General features: G+C 36.3%; 1 protein-coding gene across 2 annotated transcripts in view; it reads left to right on the top strand.

Moving 5' to 3' along the window:
• The window catches only part of WDR72 (WD repeat domain 72), a 206,072-nt gene that overhangs the window by 18,514 nt on the left and 171,667 nt on the right, over positions 1–15,891 (top strand). For both annotated transcript variants that reach the window (XM_088797215.1, XM_088797214.1), the window contains exon 2: positions 9,908–10,072. In XM_088797215.1, coding sequence (XP_088653341.1) covers positions 9,920–10,072 — 153 coding nt within the window. In that variant the 5' untranslated portion in view covers positions 9,908–9,919. The remainder of the gene's footprint in view (positions 1–9,907; positions 10,073–15,891) is intronic.

Genomic DNA, 15,891 nt, shown 5'->3' with positions numbered 1-15,891 from the left:
CTTGACTGTAGTTTCCTAGGGAAAGTTAAAAAGGTGGCAGGTGAGTCCTTGGACGTAAGCCAAGTACGCCTTGCCTGTGGACAAAAATGCCCAGTTTCCTTTGGAGCAGTGTGACTGAGCACTGCTTTTTCTACCACTTCCTTAGTTCTGAGAAGCACAGGTGAGCCAAGCCAGGAGTGGAGGTCAAAATGCAAATTGTTTTTGAATGGTGATTTCTGTTGTAATGCCAGAGGCTATGGTGAAAAGTTAGGAGTGGTGTTTCCTAGTAGCAGAATGTTAAAGCACACCTATGTGGGTCCTTCTCACTACCAGCTTTGTGATCTTCACTTATATCCCGTTTGTCTGATATTCGTGGAATGAGCTGTTCCCCCAAAGCAAATGTTCTTGATCAATAAACCCCATCTATTTAACTCTTTGCCTTAGAAATTGCTAAAACAGCTATTTTCTGATTTTTTGCCTTCTTAAACAGAGTATGTTGGGCTTCTCATCATCTTTTATTCAACCAGTCAGTACCATGATGGGTAGCGGTTGTTCTGGGTTGAACTACCATCGAACCCTCAGAAGTTTGGGAGGTTTGGGCTGATTTTCCCTGACATTAACAGCCCTAAGACTGCCATATTTTTGTGGCTCTAATGACAGGTCTTGTGGGTTTTTTTGTTTTCTTTTTTTTAGTATATGTGCTGCCGAAGCGAGCACGGGTTTTTTGTTTTCTTTTTCTAAGCTGTGACTCACTTTTTCCCAGTGCTTGCTTTAGTTGGGATGTTCCTTTTTTCTTTGCTTCTTGCTCCCTTCCTCTATAATCTGCTGATTTGAACACAAGTGGGCTGTTACATGAGCTGTCATTTCACTTAGCAGAATTTATGTGGTCTGCCCTTTGTGTTTTCATATGTTAAAATTTTACCTGCTTAAAAAGAATGGGATTATATCAAACTAAAAGAAACCATTGACAAAATAAAGAGGCAACCAACCGAATGGGAGAAAATTTTTGCAAATAACGCCTCCGATAAAGGGCTAATATCCAAAATATATAAGGAACTCATACAACTCAACAAAAAACAACAACAAACAATCCAATTGAAAAATGGGCAGAGGACCTGAATACACATTTTTCCAAAGAGGACATACAAATGGTCAATAACCATATGAGAAAATGTTCAAGGTCACTAATTATCAGAGAAATGCAAATAAAACCACAATGAGATATCACCTCACACCAGTTAGAATGGCTGTCATCAACAAGACAAAAGTAACAAGTGTTGGAGAGGCTGTGGAGAAAAAGGAACCCTCATACACTGTTGGTGGGAATGCAGATTGGTGCAGCCGCTGTGGAGGGCAGTGTGGAAGTTCCTCAAAAAATTAAGAATAGAATTACCATATGACCCAGCAATCCCTCTCCTAGGTATTTACCCAAAAAATAGGAAAACATTTATCCATAAAGATATATGTGCTCCGATGTTCATTGCAGCTTTATTTATTGTGGCCAAGACATGGAAACAACCAAAGTGTCCTTTGATAGATGATTGGATAAAGCAGATGTGGTGTACATATATACACAATGGAATACTATTCTGCCATAAGAAAAGGTGAAATAGTACCATTTGTGACAACATGGATGGATCTTGAGATTGTTATGCTAAGTGAAATAAGTCAGAGAGAAAAAGTTAAGAACCAAATGACTTCACTGATATGTGGATATAAAACTGAAAACAACAAAAGAACAAGACAAACAAATGAAGAAACAAAAATGCATAGACACAGACAATAGTTTAGTGGTTACCAGAGGGTAAGGGGGGAGGCGGGTGGTAGATGAGGGTAAAGGGGATCAAATATATGGTGATGGAAGGAGAACTGACTCTGGGTGGTAAACACAAAATGTGATGTATAGATGATGTATTACAGAATTGTACACCTGAAATCTATGTAACTTTACTAACAGTTGTCACCCCAATAAACTTTAATTAAAAAAAAAAAAAGATTGTACCTGCTAATTCCCCAAGATTACACCCAATATAAAGGTTTTGTTAAAATGGTAAGTGTGTGTGTGTGTGTGTGTGTGTGTGTGTGTGTGTAAAGTTTTACTCCCCCATTTTTAATGGTCACAGGTGTATTTCTGTTTCATATTTCATGTTCATTCAGTCTAGTAATTTACATTTCTATAGAAAGTATTTATATTTCACTTAACCATTACAAATTGTTGACATACAGTTATTTATAATATTTCCATTTAAAATGTTTGGTTATGCTCATTTTCTCTTTATATTATTTTTTTGGAGTCTGTAATTTCTTCTTTATCAAACTTGCCATGGATTTACTTATATTATTTGTTGTTTCAAAGAACTCGGTTTTGGTTCTGTAGATTTAAAAATATATATTAATGTGTGCTCTTGTTTGTTTTGTTTGATTCTGCATTCTTTGGATTTACTCTGCTCTTTTATATAAGATTTTAATTTGGACATTTAGCGCATTATTTTCCATCTAAATATATGCAATTTAAGGCTATGATTTTCTTTCTAATGCAATACCTACATCTGGAAAGTTTTATTATACATAGTTTTCATTGTCTTTTGGTTAATAATAATCTAATCTTCATTATGTTTTCTTGGTAGTCCAAGGAACATTTAGAATGAATATATATATTCATTCTAAATGTTCCTTGGACTACCAAGAAACATATATATATATATATATATATATATATATATATATATGCTGGTGGTGTCCAAAAAATTGAAAAGATGTTATCTTAAAATGTGTATACTTTTTTTTTTTTTGGTACCCTCTGTATATTTGAGTTTCTAAATATTTAAAGTGGGAACATTTCAAATGTGTGTTTGTGTGCATATGTGTTGGGGGAGATGGATTCAGATTTTTATCCATTAAGGTCAGATAATGTCTGTATGACAGTAATCCTTTGGGATATGTTGAGAGTTTTCATGGTCTAACATGGTCAGTTTTATAAATGTCATATGCATCATTTAGTAGAATGTTTTAATTTAATACTTATAAATGCAATTATGCATGCAAGTATTTTATATCTTTATATCTTTATCTGCTTGATCTATTTATTACTGATTATGTACAATCTCCCTCTGTAATGGTAAGCTTATCGACTTTTCTTTGTAATTATGCAAGATTGCTTTTTATGTATTTTGAGGCTCTGCTATTGGGTACCTAGAGATTGGGGACTGTTAATCCCTTTCTGGTGAATGATATACTTAATCATTATACTCATATAAACATTATATTGACCCTTTCCCCCATTAATGCTTTTACCTTAAAGCCTAGTTGTCCAATATTACATCAGTTTTCTTTTATTACTATCTGCCTGGCAGATCCTGTCCATCCCTTTATTTTTCATCCTATCTGTGTTAATACTGTTGGAATTTTTTGTAAATAGTTATCCTAAGATATATTCTAATTGAGAATCCTTGTCTTTTAACTAGTGAGTTTAATTCATCTATTGTAAATTTTGGTATGTTTGAATATACCATTTGGTTTTGCATTTTCTATTTTCCATACTTTTTTGCTTTAATTATTTTTCTTCTATTGGATTAATAACTTTTTTTCCTTTTTTCTTTTTTTATTTTACCACCCTTCTGTTTGGAAGTTACACACTATTTTTTTTTAATAGTGTCTTGTCATGAGTTCTTACCTTAAGAATATTTAAAGTTAACCAGTATCTCTGCTCTCCTCTCATGCCTGCAAGAACATTTGAATAATTTAACACAGTTTCCACTTTTTCTAGAACTTTAATTTACCTTTTTAACCTCCCAATTAATTATACTCGAAATTATTAATATTATTTTACAGATAAGGCACATTTAGACTTACTTGTATGTTTACTGATTTATTTGCTTATCATTGCATCTTGTATTCCACTTTATTCCTTTTTTGTTTATTTAATACATTTTTCATAAAGTACATCCTTTCATAATTATTTCAACACAGTCTGTAAATGTTGTATTCTCTCAGGTCTTCTTTGTTAGAAAATGTCTTTATATTGCCCTCACTTTGAGTGATAGCTAAGTATAAAAACTTAGGTTGGCATTTACCTCTCTTCAGCGTTTTGCAGGTAATATTCCAGTAGCTTCTGGCCATTATTTTGCCAGAGAAATCTGCTTTGAGCATACATGCTGTTCTTTTTTGAGGTCATTTCATTTCATTTATTTTATGCTTTGCATTTAATATACTATAGCTTCTCTAAGATGTGTTTTGGTGTCCATTATTTCTATTTTAAGCATCCCAATGCTTACTGGATTTTTGAATCTACGTTTTCATATCTTTGAAACATTCTGGAAAATGGTAGACCCATTAATTTTTTAATATATTTTTAAAATAATCCCAGACTTATAGATGAGTAATAAGTATAGCACACAGAACTATTTTCATGAAAACTATTTGATAATAAGTTGCCCCATCTTTTAAGAATACTTAGTGCGTATAGAATAAGGATATTCTCCTATATAATCATGATAAACCCTTCAAAATTAGTAAATTAACATTAATATATTACTCCCATTCAATCCTTAGACCTCATTCAAATTTTGCCAGTTATTAAGTCTGTTATAGCAAAAGAAACCAGTCTAGAATTTTGTGTTACATTTAGTGTCATGTCTCTTGACATTAGTTGGAGCAATTTCTTAGTCTTTCTTTGACTTTCATGACCTTTTGACATTTGAAAATCACAAACCAGTTATTTTGTAGAGTCCTTCAATTTGTGTTTGTCATGATGAAATTCAAGTCATGCATCTTTGGTAGCAATATCACAGAAGTGTTCTTCTCATTGTATCCTATCAGGTGGCCATTAATTTTTTTTTTTTTTTTTTTTTTTTTTTTTGGTGTTTACTTTCATCATTTGATTAAGGTGATGTCTGCCAGGCTTTTCGTCTGTAAAGTTACTCTTATTTTCACCCTTTGTAAATAGTAATTATCAGTATGAACTCATGATTTCCTGTGTTATTCAAGGAGTTACAATCTATTCCTACATTATTTATTTTGATGTTCAAATTGTCCATAATTTGGCCAGCGGGAGCTTCTATAAGTTGGCTTCTGTGCCCTTTTGCCCTTTTTGGTATGTTCCCCTCACTCTTTCAGTACTTCCTTGCTTTCTGCAACAATATGCTCCTGTATCATTGTGTGTTTCCCCTGCTTGGAGTCTGGAATCAACCAATTTCCCAAGAAACCCTGGTTCCTTTTAGTAGAGAATAACAATAACATTGAGAAGGTGCTAAATGAGTTCATTGCTATTGATGCGTTGCTGCTCCTTGACCCTCAGAAAACAGAGATAAAAAGTGTGTGTGCGCGTGTGTGTGTGTTTGTGTATTTACATCTCACATCTACATTTATTTCACGCTGACACTCTTGATTCCATTTCAGCGTCACAGAGACCATTCTATTTTCTTCCTTTCTTTGTTTCGGACAGTGAGAAACCTGGTTCCCGTTATCCTACTAATATATTAATTATTTGACCAATTACTCTGTAAAACTGGTGCTATGTCCTCTGCATGGATGCCCTCCTCATCATTCTATGGTTTCATCATCCCATGTGAAGCTGTCCACTGCCCCCACGTGGGAACACCATGCTCAACCCTCTGTATTCCTTTTCTGTCTGGTTACACATTTGGGCAGTAGCCCTCCTCACCCCACCAGGACGTTCTGAACGTCCTCCAGTGCTCATGTCTCCCTATCCTCCTGGGCTCTAGCAGTCTTTGCCAGGCTGTCCGTATAAATGGATGTCCCCCTCACTCTGCCCAGCTTCCGAACCTCCTGTGCGAGTACCTCCTTACCCAGCATGAACCCCATCTTCCCCCTGCTTGGGCTCTAGTACTCCACATTGGGTCTCCCTTTCATATGAATACCCTTCTCACCCTGCACAGGCTTTGATCCCCACACCAGGGCCACTTCCTTCAACATCCCCACCCCTCTTAGCCTCATGACACCCTGTGTTGAGGCACCTCATTGTGTGAACTCCTCCCTTACCTTGCTCAGGCTCCAACACCCGGTACAAAAGAGCCTTGTGCACACTATCCGTCTTCACACTGCTTGGCCTCTGAAACTCATGCCAGGCTTGCCGCGTGTTTGGACTCCCTCCCCGGGTTCTGGCGCCGTGAACACCCTCCTCATTCTGCTTGAGCTCTCTCCACCTGATGGTTTTATGACTGAATTCCCCAGGAAGGGAAACGGTTCTACTTTTTTCTGAGCTTATATGAGAAAATTGTTAGGGGTTTTAATTCTATTATCTATACCTCTTAATATCTCTGACTAATCTTAATCTCTTATTTTTTAATTAACATTTTCTAGTTATTTACCACTTCTTGCTGTATTCTGTGTATTTTCTTGAGAATTATATTTAAGTTTATTACTTCTCCCTTCACTTGAGTCTATTCTGATTTTTCCTCTTAATTTACATTTGTTTTATTTTGATAATTATATTTTATTTCTAGAAGTAGAATTTTTTTCTTTTAAAATACCACCTGTTTATTTTTTTATAGGCTGTCTTTTTTCTTAGCGCTTCAAATGTCTTCTATTGTCTCTTTAATAGTTTATAATAATTTCATATGTGTGTTCTTTTTCAATATGTTTTTAGATTGTTCTCTTATCATTGTTCCTGGGGTATGGATTCCTTTCTTTGCTCATGGTTTATTATCTTTTTCATTGTTTTGTAATTTTTTATTGTGAGCTTATTTGTTGCTGGAGTTGTTTCTATAGAAATTCCGTGCGGTCTTAGTTGTAGAAGTATTTTCTACAATGCTTAAAAAAAACACAGCTTTATTAAAGTATAACTAACATGTAACATACACACACACACACACACACACACACACACACACTGAAAATGTGCAGTTTGATAAGTTTTGACATATGTATGCACTAATGAAACCATCACCACAATTAAAATAATGAACTTGTCTACCGTCCTCAAACGTTTCATACCCCTTTAAAATCTTACTGTTCACAGGCAACCACTGACTTGCTTCTGTTATTATAGATTAACTTGGATTTTCTAGAATTTTAGACAAATGGGACAAATTTGACAAATTTTAGACAATATATATTCTATTTAGTTTTTTTCACTTAATATAATTATTTTCAGATTCATCCATGTTGGGTGAACCAACAGTTTATTCCTTTTTACTGCTGTATTGTATCCCAGGTGTGGCTATACCACAATTTATTTACCCATTCACTTATTGGTGGACATTTGAGTTGTTTCCAATTTTTGGGTATTACAAATAAAATGGCACACATAAAATGGTAGAATTCTTTGTGTAAACATATGCTCTCTTTTTGCTTGGGTAGGCCTAGGAATGGATTAACTGTGTCATGTTGTAAGCATATGTTTGATTCTTTAAGAAACTGTCAGATTAAAATTATTTTCCATTGTACATTTCCAACAGTAAAGTATGAGTTCCAATTGTTCGACATTCTTAAAACTTGGCATGGTCCTTTTTTTTTTTTTTTTTTTTTTTTTTTTTTTTTTTTTTTTTGAGCTATTCTAAGAGGTGTGTAGTTTTTATAAAAGGCTTTCCAGTGGTATCACTGACCTAGGAACAAATATTTACATGGATTTCTTGACATGAAGATTCTGGCATTACATACAATGATATTTTTCACTCCAATCCTGTTTTGTGCTTTATCTTTGGCTTATTTTTCTTGGGAGATTTGCAAATAAGCTTTCTTATCTTCTTGAATAGTGTCGGAGTTTCTCTTGTTTCATTTCATTGAAAAAGGAAGGGCTTCCTCTCCTTATGTGGGATTAATGCTTAAACTCTTAGCCAACAGAGCCATGTAATAACTCAGCTCCAGTTTCAGATTCCTCTTAGATTTTAACTGCTTGGAATTTCCAAGGCTTATTTGCAAGCATGGTCACAAAGCAATGATTAAAACGAATCTTTAAAAAATATATAAAATGCATTATTTCTCTGTGTTTGCAGCACAAGAGGTCCAAGTTCAGATTACAGTGTTATTGAAACCAGAACTCTTTGGTTAGCTTAGTACTGTGATTAATATGAGGTCGGACAATTAAGTTCATGAACTCATCCTAGAAAAAATGCTACATACCTCATTGCAGAATATCACTATGGTCACCATCAAAGTACTCCCCTTGGGAAGCTATGCACTGATGCCAGTGCCTAGTCCACCCTTTAAAGCAATTTTGGAACTTTTTTTCTGGAAGAGCCATCAGAGCTGCCGTTGTATTACCCTTGAAGTCCTGAATGTCATCAAAATGTCTTCCTTTCAATATTTCCTTTATCTTCAGGTAAAGAAAGAAGTCATTGGGGCCAGACCAGGTGAGTAGGGAGGGTGTTCCAATACAGTTATTTGTTTACTGGCTAAAAACTCCCTCACAGACAGTGCCGTGTGAGCTGGTGCATTGTGGTGATGCAAGAGCCATGAATTGTTGGTGAAAAGTTCAGGTCATTTTTGTCTAACCTTTTCATGCAGCCTTTTCAGCACTTCCAACTGGTAAACTTGGTTAACTGTTTGTCCAGTTGGTACAAATTCATAATGAACAATCCCTCTGTTATCAAAAAAAGGTTAGCAACATCGTTGCAACATGTTCACAAACTAAATTGTCAGGCCTCATATGTATGGTCCTGATATTCTGAATTGCAAAGCTGAGAGTATTTCCTATAGAAATCTTGTTTTCATGGTGCTTGGAGACTGCAGTAAGAATAGTACAGCTATATTACAGATTACATACACTTATATACTGGCCTAAGAATAAGCCATGGGGAACTAGTTACTGAATTCCAAACTGAACTACAAGTAAAATTTTGAAAGTAACCAGTATGTGGGTTAAGAACTGCCCACGAGTATGTTGAATTTGTGTTGATGGTATCAATGCTCGTGTGTGTGTGTGTGTGTGGGGGGGGGGGTCTGTGTATAATTTAACATATAAATAATATGTACCATAAGTTTTAAAAATTTATATTGGTGCTCACCCTGTTTATGCTTTAGTACTAGAAGTTTTACAGGAGAAAACATTTTTATTTTCTTAACTTTCTCAAGCCAAATGTGGGTAGCAAGCTTGGTATCTTCCTCCTACCTTTTATCTTTGACACTTTTAATGTGATTGAACATTTACTACTAAGTTACAGGACACAATTTATTAATTTATTTTAAGGACTTAAAGCATTATGCATTCCCAAATTATTTGTATTTCTGAAAAGCATGCCTATTTGGGGAAACATTTGACTCAATGTTTCACAAAATGTAATGCACATATCACTAGGTGATATTTCAGATCATTTTTGGTGGTACACAGGCCCTTGTAACTAACATATGAAGGTAGTAATTTCATGAAAATCATTGCTTAGGAAGATACTAAATACAAAAATGGGTCAAATAAAAATGATTAAAAATAGGATAGATGGAACGTGAATCTGACAGAAATCATGACAGTCATACATCAATCTTTGAAAACTAGGAAACACTGATTTTATGGAAAAGGTTTACATTTTAATAGCAAAGTTGAGATATCTGTTAGCTGAGGTGATATTTCTGAGGAGAGAGAGTCTGCAATGCTGTTTTTCAATGATAGTGTGTATCCAGACAGCCCTTCTCTTCTTGAGAGTCCCTGCTGGGCTGTGGAGAGCTCAGGGTCACACCCAGTCAGAGCTGCGTGTGGTGTGGGCAGTCTGCTCCTGTCCTTCTCTTCATCGGCATCAGTAATCAATGATGGAAGTAAAAGGCGTTCCTCTGTGACAGATTAACACTGGCTCCATGGTCATTTCAATGTCTAATGACTCCCGTCCCTAACTGGTGGGGAAGCTACCCATCCCCATACCTCTGGGAGAACACCTCATTCACATTTGTATCATTATAAATCCACTTGGTGATATGATCGGTTCCCTCAAATCTAAGGAGGATGACTGTACATTTCTTCTCTTCTCTGTGTTTCCAGGATTCTCTCACCATGAGGTCCTCCCTGCAGGTGGTGGCACTCTGGGGAAAGAAGGCCCCTTCCCACAGCATCACTGCCATCATGATCACTGATGACCAGCAAACAATTGTGACTGGGAGTCAGGAGGGTCAGCTCTGTCTCTGGAATCTATCACCTGAATTAAAGGTTAGTGGAAACTATTCATATTGGAACAGGCAACGCTCATAAAAATGAGCATAGCTTGCTTCTTCTGTCTACAGTGACGGTGGAAGGTTTGCATGATTGTCAGGCAGATACTTACTAAAGTCATAACTTGGTTTTTCTTCCGGATTTGGAGAAAAGTGAAGTATTATATGGTGGATCAAGATCATATCAGAAAATTCCATTATGAATATTGCTAATCTTAGCGACCAGCTAAGTATGATCACCCTTTAAGCTATGCTGAGTTTTACTATTTCATATCCTGAATTATATGTTTAAGTAACTGAACTACAGACATGTAAGTATAATTCTAAAAATTATGGCTCATTAATCTAAACAAAGGGCACCCTTGAAAACGACTATTAACTAAATGAGTAATATCTTAATTATCTGGGTGTTTCTGTCAGGTGGCCTTCTTGCTATTCTTTTAGTCTCTCCTTGCTTGTGATTTTTACAGATCACATCAAAAAGCTCTAAATCCAATTTGCTATTGTCGCTCTCCTACTTCAGAACCTGACCTCATCTAGGATTTGGCCCATTGATTAGCAATTAATTGTCCCTGTCCCAAGTCATAAACATTTAACATATTGGAATAGATATTTGCTTAGCTCTAGCAGCCTCTAGACCCAATTTGAACATTTAAACTAATGATGTACTTAAAGTATACTGCCCTCATTAAGTAGCCTTTTAAAAATCAAAGACTGTTTTTAGCCTTTAAAGTTTGTCACTTTAAAACCTAAATTAACAATTAATTGTAATTCTATTTTATAGTGTAATTAGTTAACATCTCCCAGCACTGAAGGACTGCCAAGAACTGCAAAGCAGGGCAGCTCAGCTCAATGTTCATGGACATTCCTGAAAGAGGGAACTGGTATTATTGCAACAGTTGAACTTTGAAAATGGTGGTCTTCACATTTATTATCTCTTATAGTTTAAACTCAGACCCCTAAATGGCTTAAAAGGCCTTGCTACTCTTTTTAATGCTGAAGTGTAACACTTTCTGGCTGGAATAGTCTTCTAATATGTAGGTTGCTATAAACTTAAGAAATTTTGAATCCTAGCCTCTGTATCTTTTTATATATAGTTCTGGTATTTATTTAACATACATTTATTGAGTGGATATTATAAGTAAGGCAGTCTGCTAGGTACCTGAGTTCAAACATGAATGAGAAGACCTGATACTGGCCGCCCAAGAGACTGTAATAGAAGAAAGACAGAGGCTAATGCAGTGCAGTTATGTTATAACACAACGTATTGGAAGGAGAGAGTGGTCTGTACTGCATCTTCCCTGGGAGACATTATGCCTTGCTTTTCTTAGGAGGGAGTCTTTTGCTTGGGATTATAGCAGTGGTTCTTAATAGAGAGTGATTTTATCCCCCAAGAATCATTTGGCAATGTCAGCAGACACTTTTGGTTGTTACACCTGGAGGAAGGAGGATGCTACTGGCATCGAGTGGGTAGAGGCTAGGGATGCTGTAAACATCCTGTAGTGAACAGGACAGCCCCTCACAACAAAGAGTTATCCCATCCAAAATGCCAACGGTGCTGATAGTGAGAAATCCACAGTTGGAGATACAGTGTAGGAATGGAGTGCAATCGGTGGAGGGGGAAGAAACAAGGGGAACCATTGAGATTTAAGTGGGGGACTGGATCAGCTTTGTGTTTAGGAAACTTACTATGAGGACATTGTGAGAAAGTTAGTAACACGAATAAGATATTGATTAGTAGGAATGTGAGATTTTCCACGTGAGAGTTCCCCTTAATATTTCTATGGCTGACCATAGGGCCAGAAAGAATGAACATCTTCTCTTATTTTTCCTGTAAATCTCACCCCTCCATGTCAATGGATCAACTATTAGCAGGGAAAACTCTAGGCTTTTCAAAATCATGGGCATTCTTGAGTTCCCAACAAATCTTCTTGCTATGTGTAAGACAGTCAAGTGAGTGATCCATTGTTGATATTTTAATGCTTAGTAGTTTAATTTGATTTTTATTTGAAAAAATGTATAAATAAAGGCATAGTTTGGGCAGGGGAAGAAGAAAGGAAGCATTGAGAACATGGCAGATTGTAAGAGAGGATGTAATTATGTGGGTGACGAAGTAGCTGTAGGACAACTTGAAGCCAAAGAGCATATCAGGGGGAGGGCAGCAGGAAGGGGAGAAGGAAGTTTCAGGGGTTGGGGTGTAAAGTGCCCGGAAGAACCATTTATTTCCAATTCATATTACATTTGGAAAGCTCGTTTCCCTCTCCAAAAGGATTTCGGTAAGAGAATACATCCGGTTTTATGATCTTAAACACTCTCTTTGCCACCATGTAAAGTGGAAAGAAAAACAAACCTAAGAACACTTATGTATGCAGTCATTAGACAAGTTACACAGACTTTTTTGTTCGTTTGTTTTTGTTCTAGGTGTAAATCCCTCCCTCAAGTTTCTCAGAGTCTAATGTAGGAGACAGACTTGTTAATAGGAAGTTGTAAAGCAGTAGAGTACGTTCTGTCTCTATTTATATGTGTAATCTATGTATATCATATAAGTGGAATCATACAGTATTTATTCTTTTGCGACTGGCTTATTTCACTTAGAATAATGTCCTTGCAGTTCATCCATGTTGTAGTGTGTGTCAGAATGTCCTACCCTTTTAAGGCTGAGAAATATTCTATTGTATGTCTATACCACATTTTGTTTATTCACCCATGCGTCAACAGACACTTGGGTTGCTTCTACCTTTTGTCTAATGTGCTGCTGTGAATCTGGGGTACAAATATATGTTTGAGTCCCTGCTTTCACTTCTTTGGGGTATATATCCAAAAGTTGAATTTCTACATCATATGGTAGTTCAATTTTAAATTTTTTGAGGGAACTACTAAACTGGTTTACATAGCAGTTATTCCATTTTACTTTGCCACCAGTAATGTGCAAGGGTTCCAATTTCTCCACATCCTCACCAACACTTATTATTTTCTATTTTGTAATAGCCATCTGAATCAGAGTAAAGTGGTATCTCATTGTGGGTCTGAAGGGAAAAGCTTTCTGAGGATGATGTTTGATCTGAGTTCTAAAGGATGTACAAGATGTGAATAGGAAAAGAAGGTGGGAGGAGACTGCAGACAGAGAATAAATGTGTGTGAAAAACATGAATATTTCACCTTCAGGGAACTGGTAAAAGTAGGTGAGTAGGCCTCGAAGATAGAGGGTAAGCTAGAAGTGAAAGGCACATCTGGAAAAGATGGAGCAGACCCAATAAGGAATCTGACATGCTGAGGAGTTTAGATTGTTTTAAGAGCAAGAGCTAACACTACATGCTAATTAAAAGTGATGTTATTAAGGGATTTGAGGATGTTTCATGCAAAGAGATGATGTAACACTATTTTATTATATTAGGTTGGCGCAAAAGTAATTGCGATTTAAAAGATGAAAAACAGTTGCAAAAACCACAATTACTTTTTCACCAACCTCATATTTATGATTCAGACTTTCACTGGGTATTAAAGTGAAGGGCATATTGAAGGTAGGGAGAAATGAGATAAGGGACAGGGATTATGAGTAGCAGACTCCTATAGCTTTTTAGTCAAGTAAGTTTTTGAGCATGAACCAAATCAGTGGTAAGGGGACCGGAGAGGAGAGGAAACCTGGAAAGCTGTTAAGAAGAGAGAACAGAGAGAACTGAGCAACAGTTGGATGTGGGGTAAAGGAGCAGGAACAGTCAAGGATACCTTTCAGATTTTGGGGTTTGAGTGATGGATGGGACTGGTTGGATAATGGTATCAGGGGTATTTGTATAAGGAATAGAGGGGATTAGAGAATAGGGAGGGAAAGAAGGTGATTTAAGTTCTGGACACCTTGGGATATCCACATATTCATCAGAGGACTGGGTACACATCTCAATCTTTACCTGTCCATGGTTGGTGAGATGGCAGGGTGCAGAGAGAGGTTGGAGAATAAGTCTCCCTGTGCTGGGCTTCTCATCACATGCCTAGGTGATGCATGCTGCTTTCAGGCTCAGGGTCGGACTCCCAGAGCCCTCTAGCTTCCCCGGAACTTTGTGAGGTCTACCACTGAGGAGTTCCTCCAAGTCCCATGCTAGGAGCTTCCTCATGTGAGTCTCCTGGTATTGATTGCTGGTATTTATCACACCTTCAAGCATAGATAAAGATGAGGAGAACATCCTCTCAGATATGTTCCCTTAGTATTGGAATGTTCTGTTTTCTTCCTGCTTAACACTCAGAAGGAAACATAACAATGACAAAATGAAGAACATTGATGTTGTATAGAAAGAAAGAGTGGAGATATCTGGGTCAAGTTCTAGCTCTGATATTTACCAACTCTTTGTTATTGGACAAATGATTTATATTCTTTGAACCTCCGTTTCCTCACCTGTGAAATGGTGATTAAACAATGTTCATAGTTGCACACGTACCAGGAATATGGTAGATGCTTTTCAACTTGCGTGTTCTTTTCCCTTTCCCATCTGTGCTACTGGAAATACCTGGGGTGGGGCGGGGGGCAGGGAGCCATACTTCACAGAGGTAGAGTCAATGAATAGCAGTAAATATCTCCTGGATTTATCATAACAATGACAAGGCGTGAATGAAGAATGCTTTTGTTATCCTTCACAGCAGTTCTAAAATATGATAAAATGAGGAAACGATAGTGAATGGTCACAGCTTACTCAACTACATGTGGTGATTTAGTAGCAGAATCAGGACTTCCTGTGAAAGGCAATGGTGTTCCATTCAGATATTTTGTCCATGGTGGATTTTCTCTGGAGGAGGGAATATTTGCAAATTAAGCAATTCATTGCTTAATTTGATCTGCAATATATTGGAAATGGGGTTAAATTCATAGGAGTATGCATTCCCAAATGTGATGATGGGGAAACATATCATGTGTTTCTGAGCTGGAACCTTCTGGATTTCTCAGGGAAAAAGGTAGAGTTAGAACTTGGGTTGTAAGTGATTCTGATCAACCACAAAACTCTCTTTGTAGAACTAGAAATTTAGTCTGATAACAGACTTTTTAAAGAAGTATTTCTGATTATGATAGAAATAAGATGAAGGCAGAGAACAAAGATTTGTCCTCATTGATATGGTTGGGTTATCATCTACATACATCTGTGTTTGCATAGTTCCGAAAAAAACAATATTAATTTATTTGGAAATTAGATTTTTATGACTTATGAGACACATTTTATTAACCACAAGTTTTCTACTTATTTAAATTAAAATTTTAGCCCCTTAATGACAATCCCTTCTCCATTTTAGGGGATCTTGCATGTTTTCTGTTTTATAGTTTGATTTTTATCATGTTTTACAAAATAATGAGGAATAGACTTCTTTCACAAATGAGATAATGGAATGATTAGCCCTTAGCTCCATATTTTTAAATTCCCAGATGGAGAAAAACACTGGCATTTTAAATAATAGATCACTTGCAGTTTTATTTTTAAAATAGAAAAGTTAATATAACTATTTCAGAGGCAAGAAGCCAAATAAGGTATTATAAAGGTTACAAAAGATCTTTTCTTTGTGCTTTATAAACTAATTTCTGAATTCTGAAACTTGCATATTAATATTCTATCATTTGAGTCACACTTGTGCATAATAAATGTCAACACTGACTTTTATATTTAAAACCTAGATGTTGTAAAACAGGTCAGGCAGTCTTCTAGGTTTCATGATGGATACAAAACCAAAAACAAACACATACAATTTGTACAACACAATGCCTTTATTTAGAAGTTTATTATTGTGTGGGTTTTGATATGCCATGTTTCCTAAAACTTAAGTTCAGCAAAAACATAATAT

Source organism: Rhinolophus sinicus, chromosome 3 (genome assembly GCF_057876585.1).
Source record: "Rhinolophus sinicus isolate RSI-liver-muscle chromosome 3, RSI-T2T, whole genome shotgun sequence".
Classification (NCBI taxonomy): domain Eukaryota; kingdom Metazoa; phylum Chordata; class Mammalia; order Chiroptera; family Rhinolophidae; genus Rhinolophus; species Rhinolophus sinicus.
Note: the sequence above shows the minus strand (reverse complement) of the source record. Positions and strands in the feature narration are given on the sequence as shown.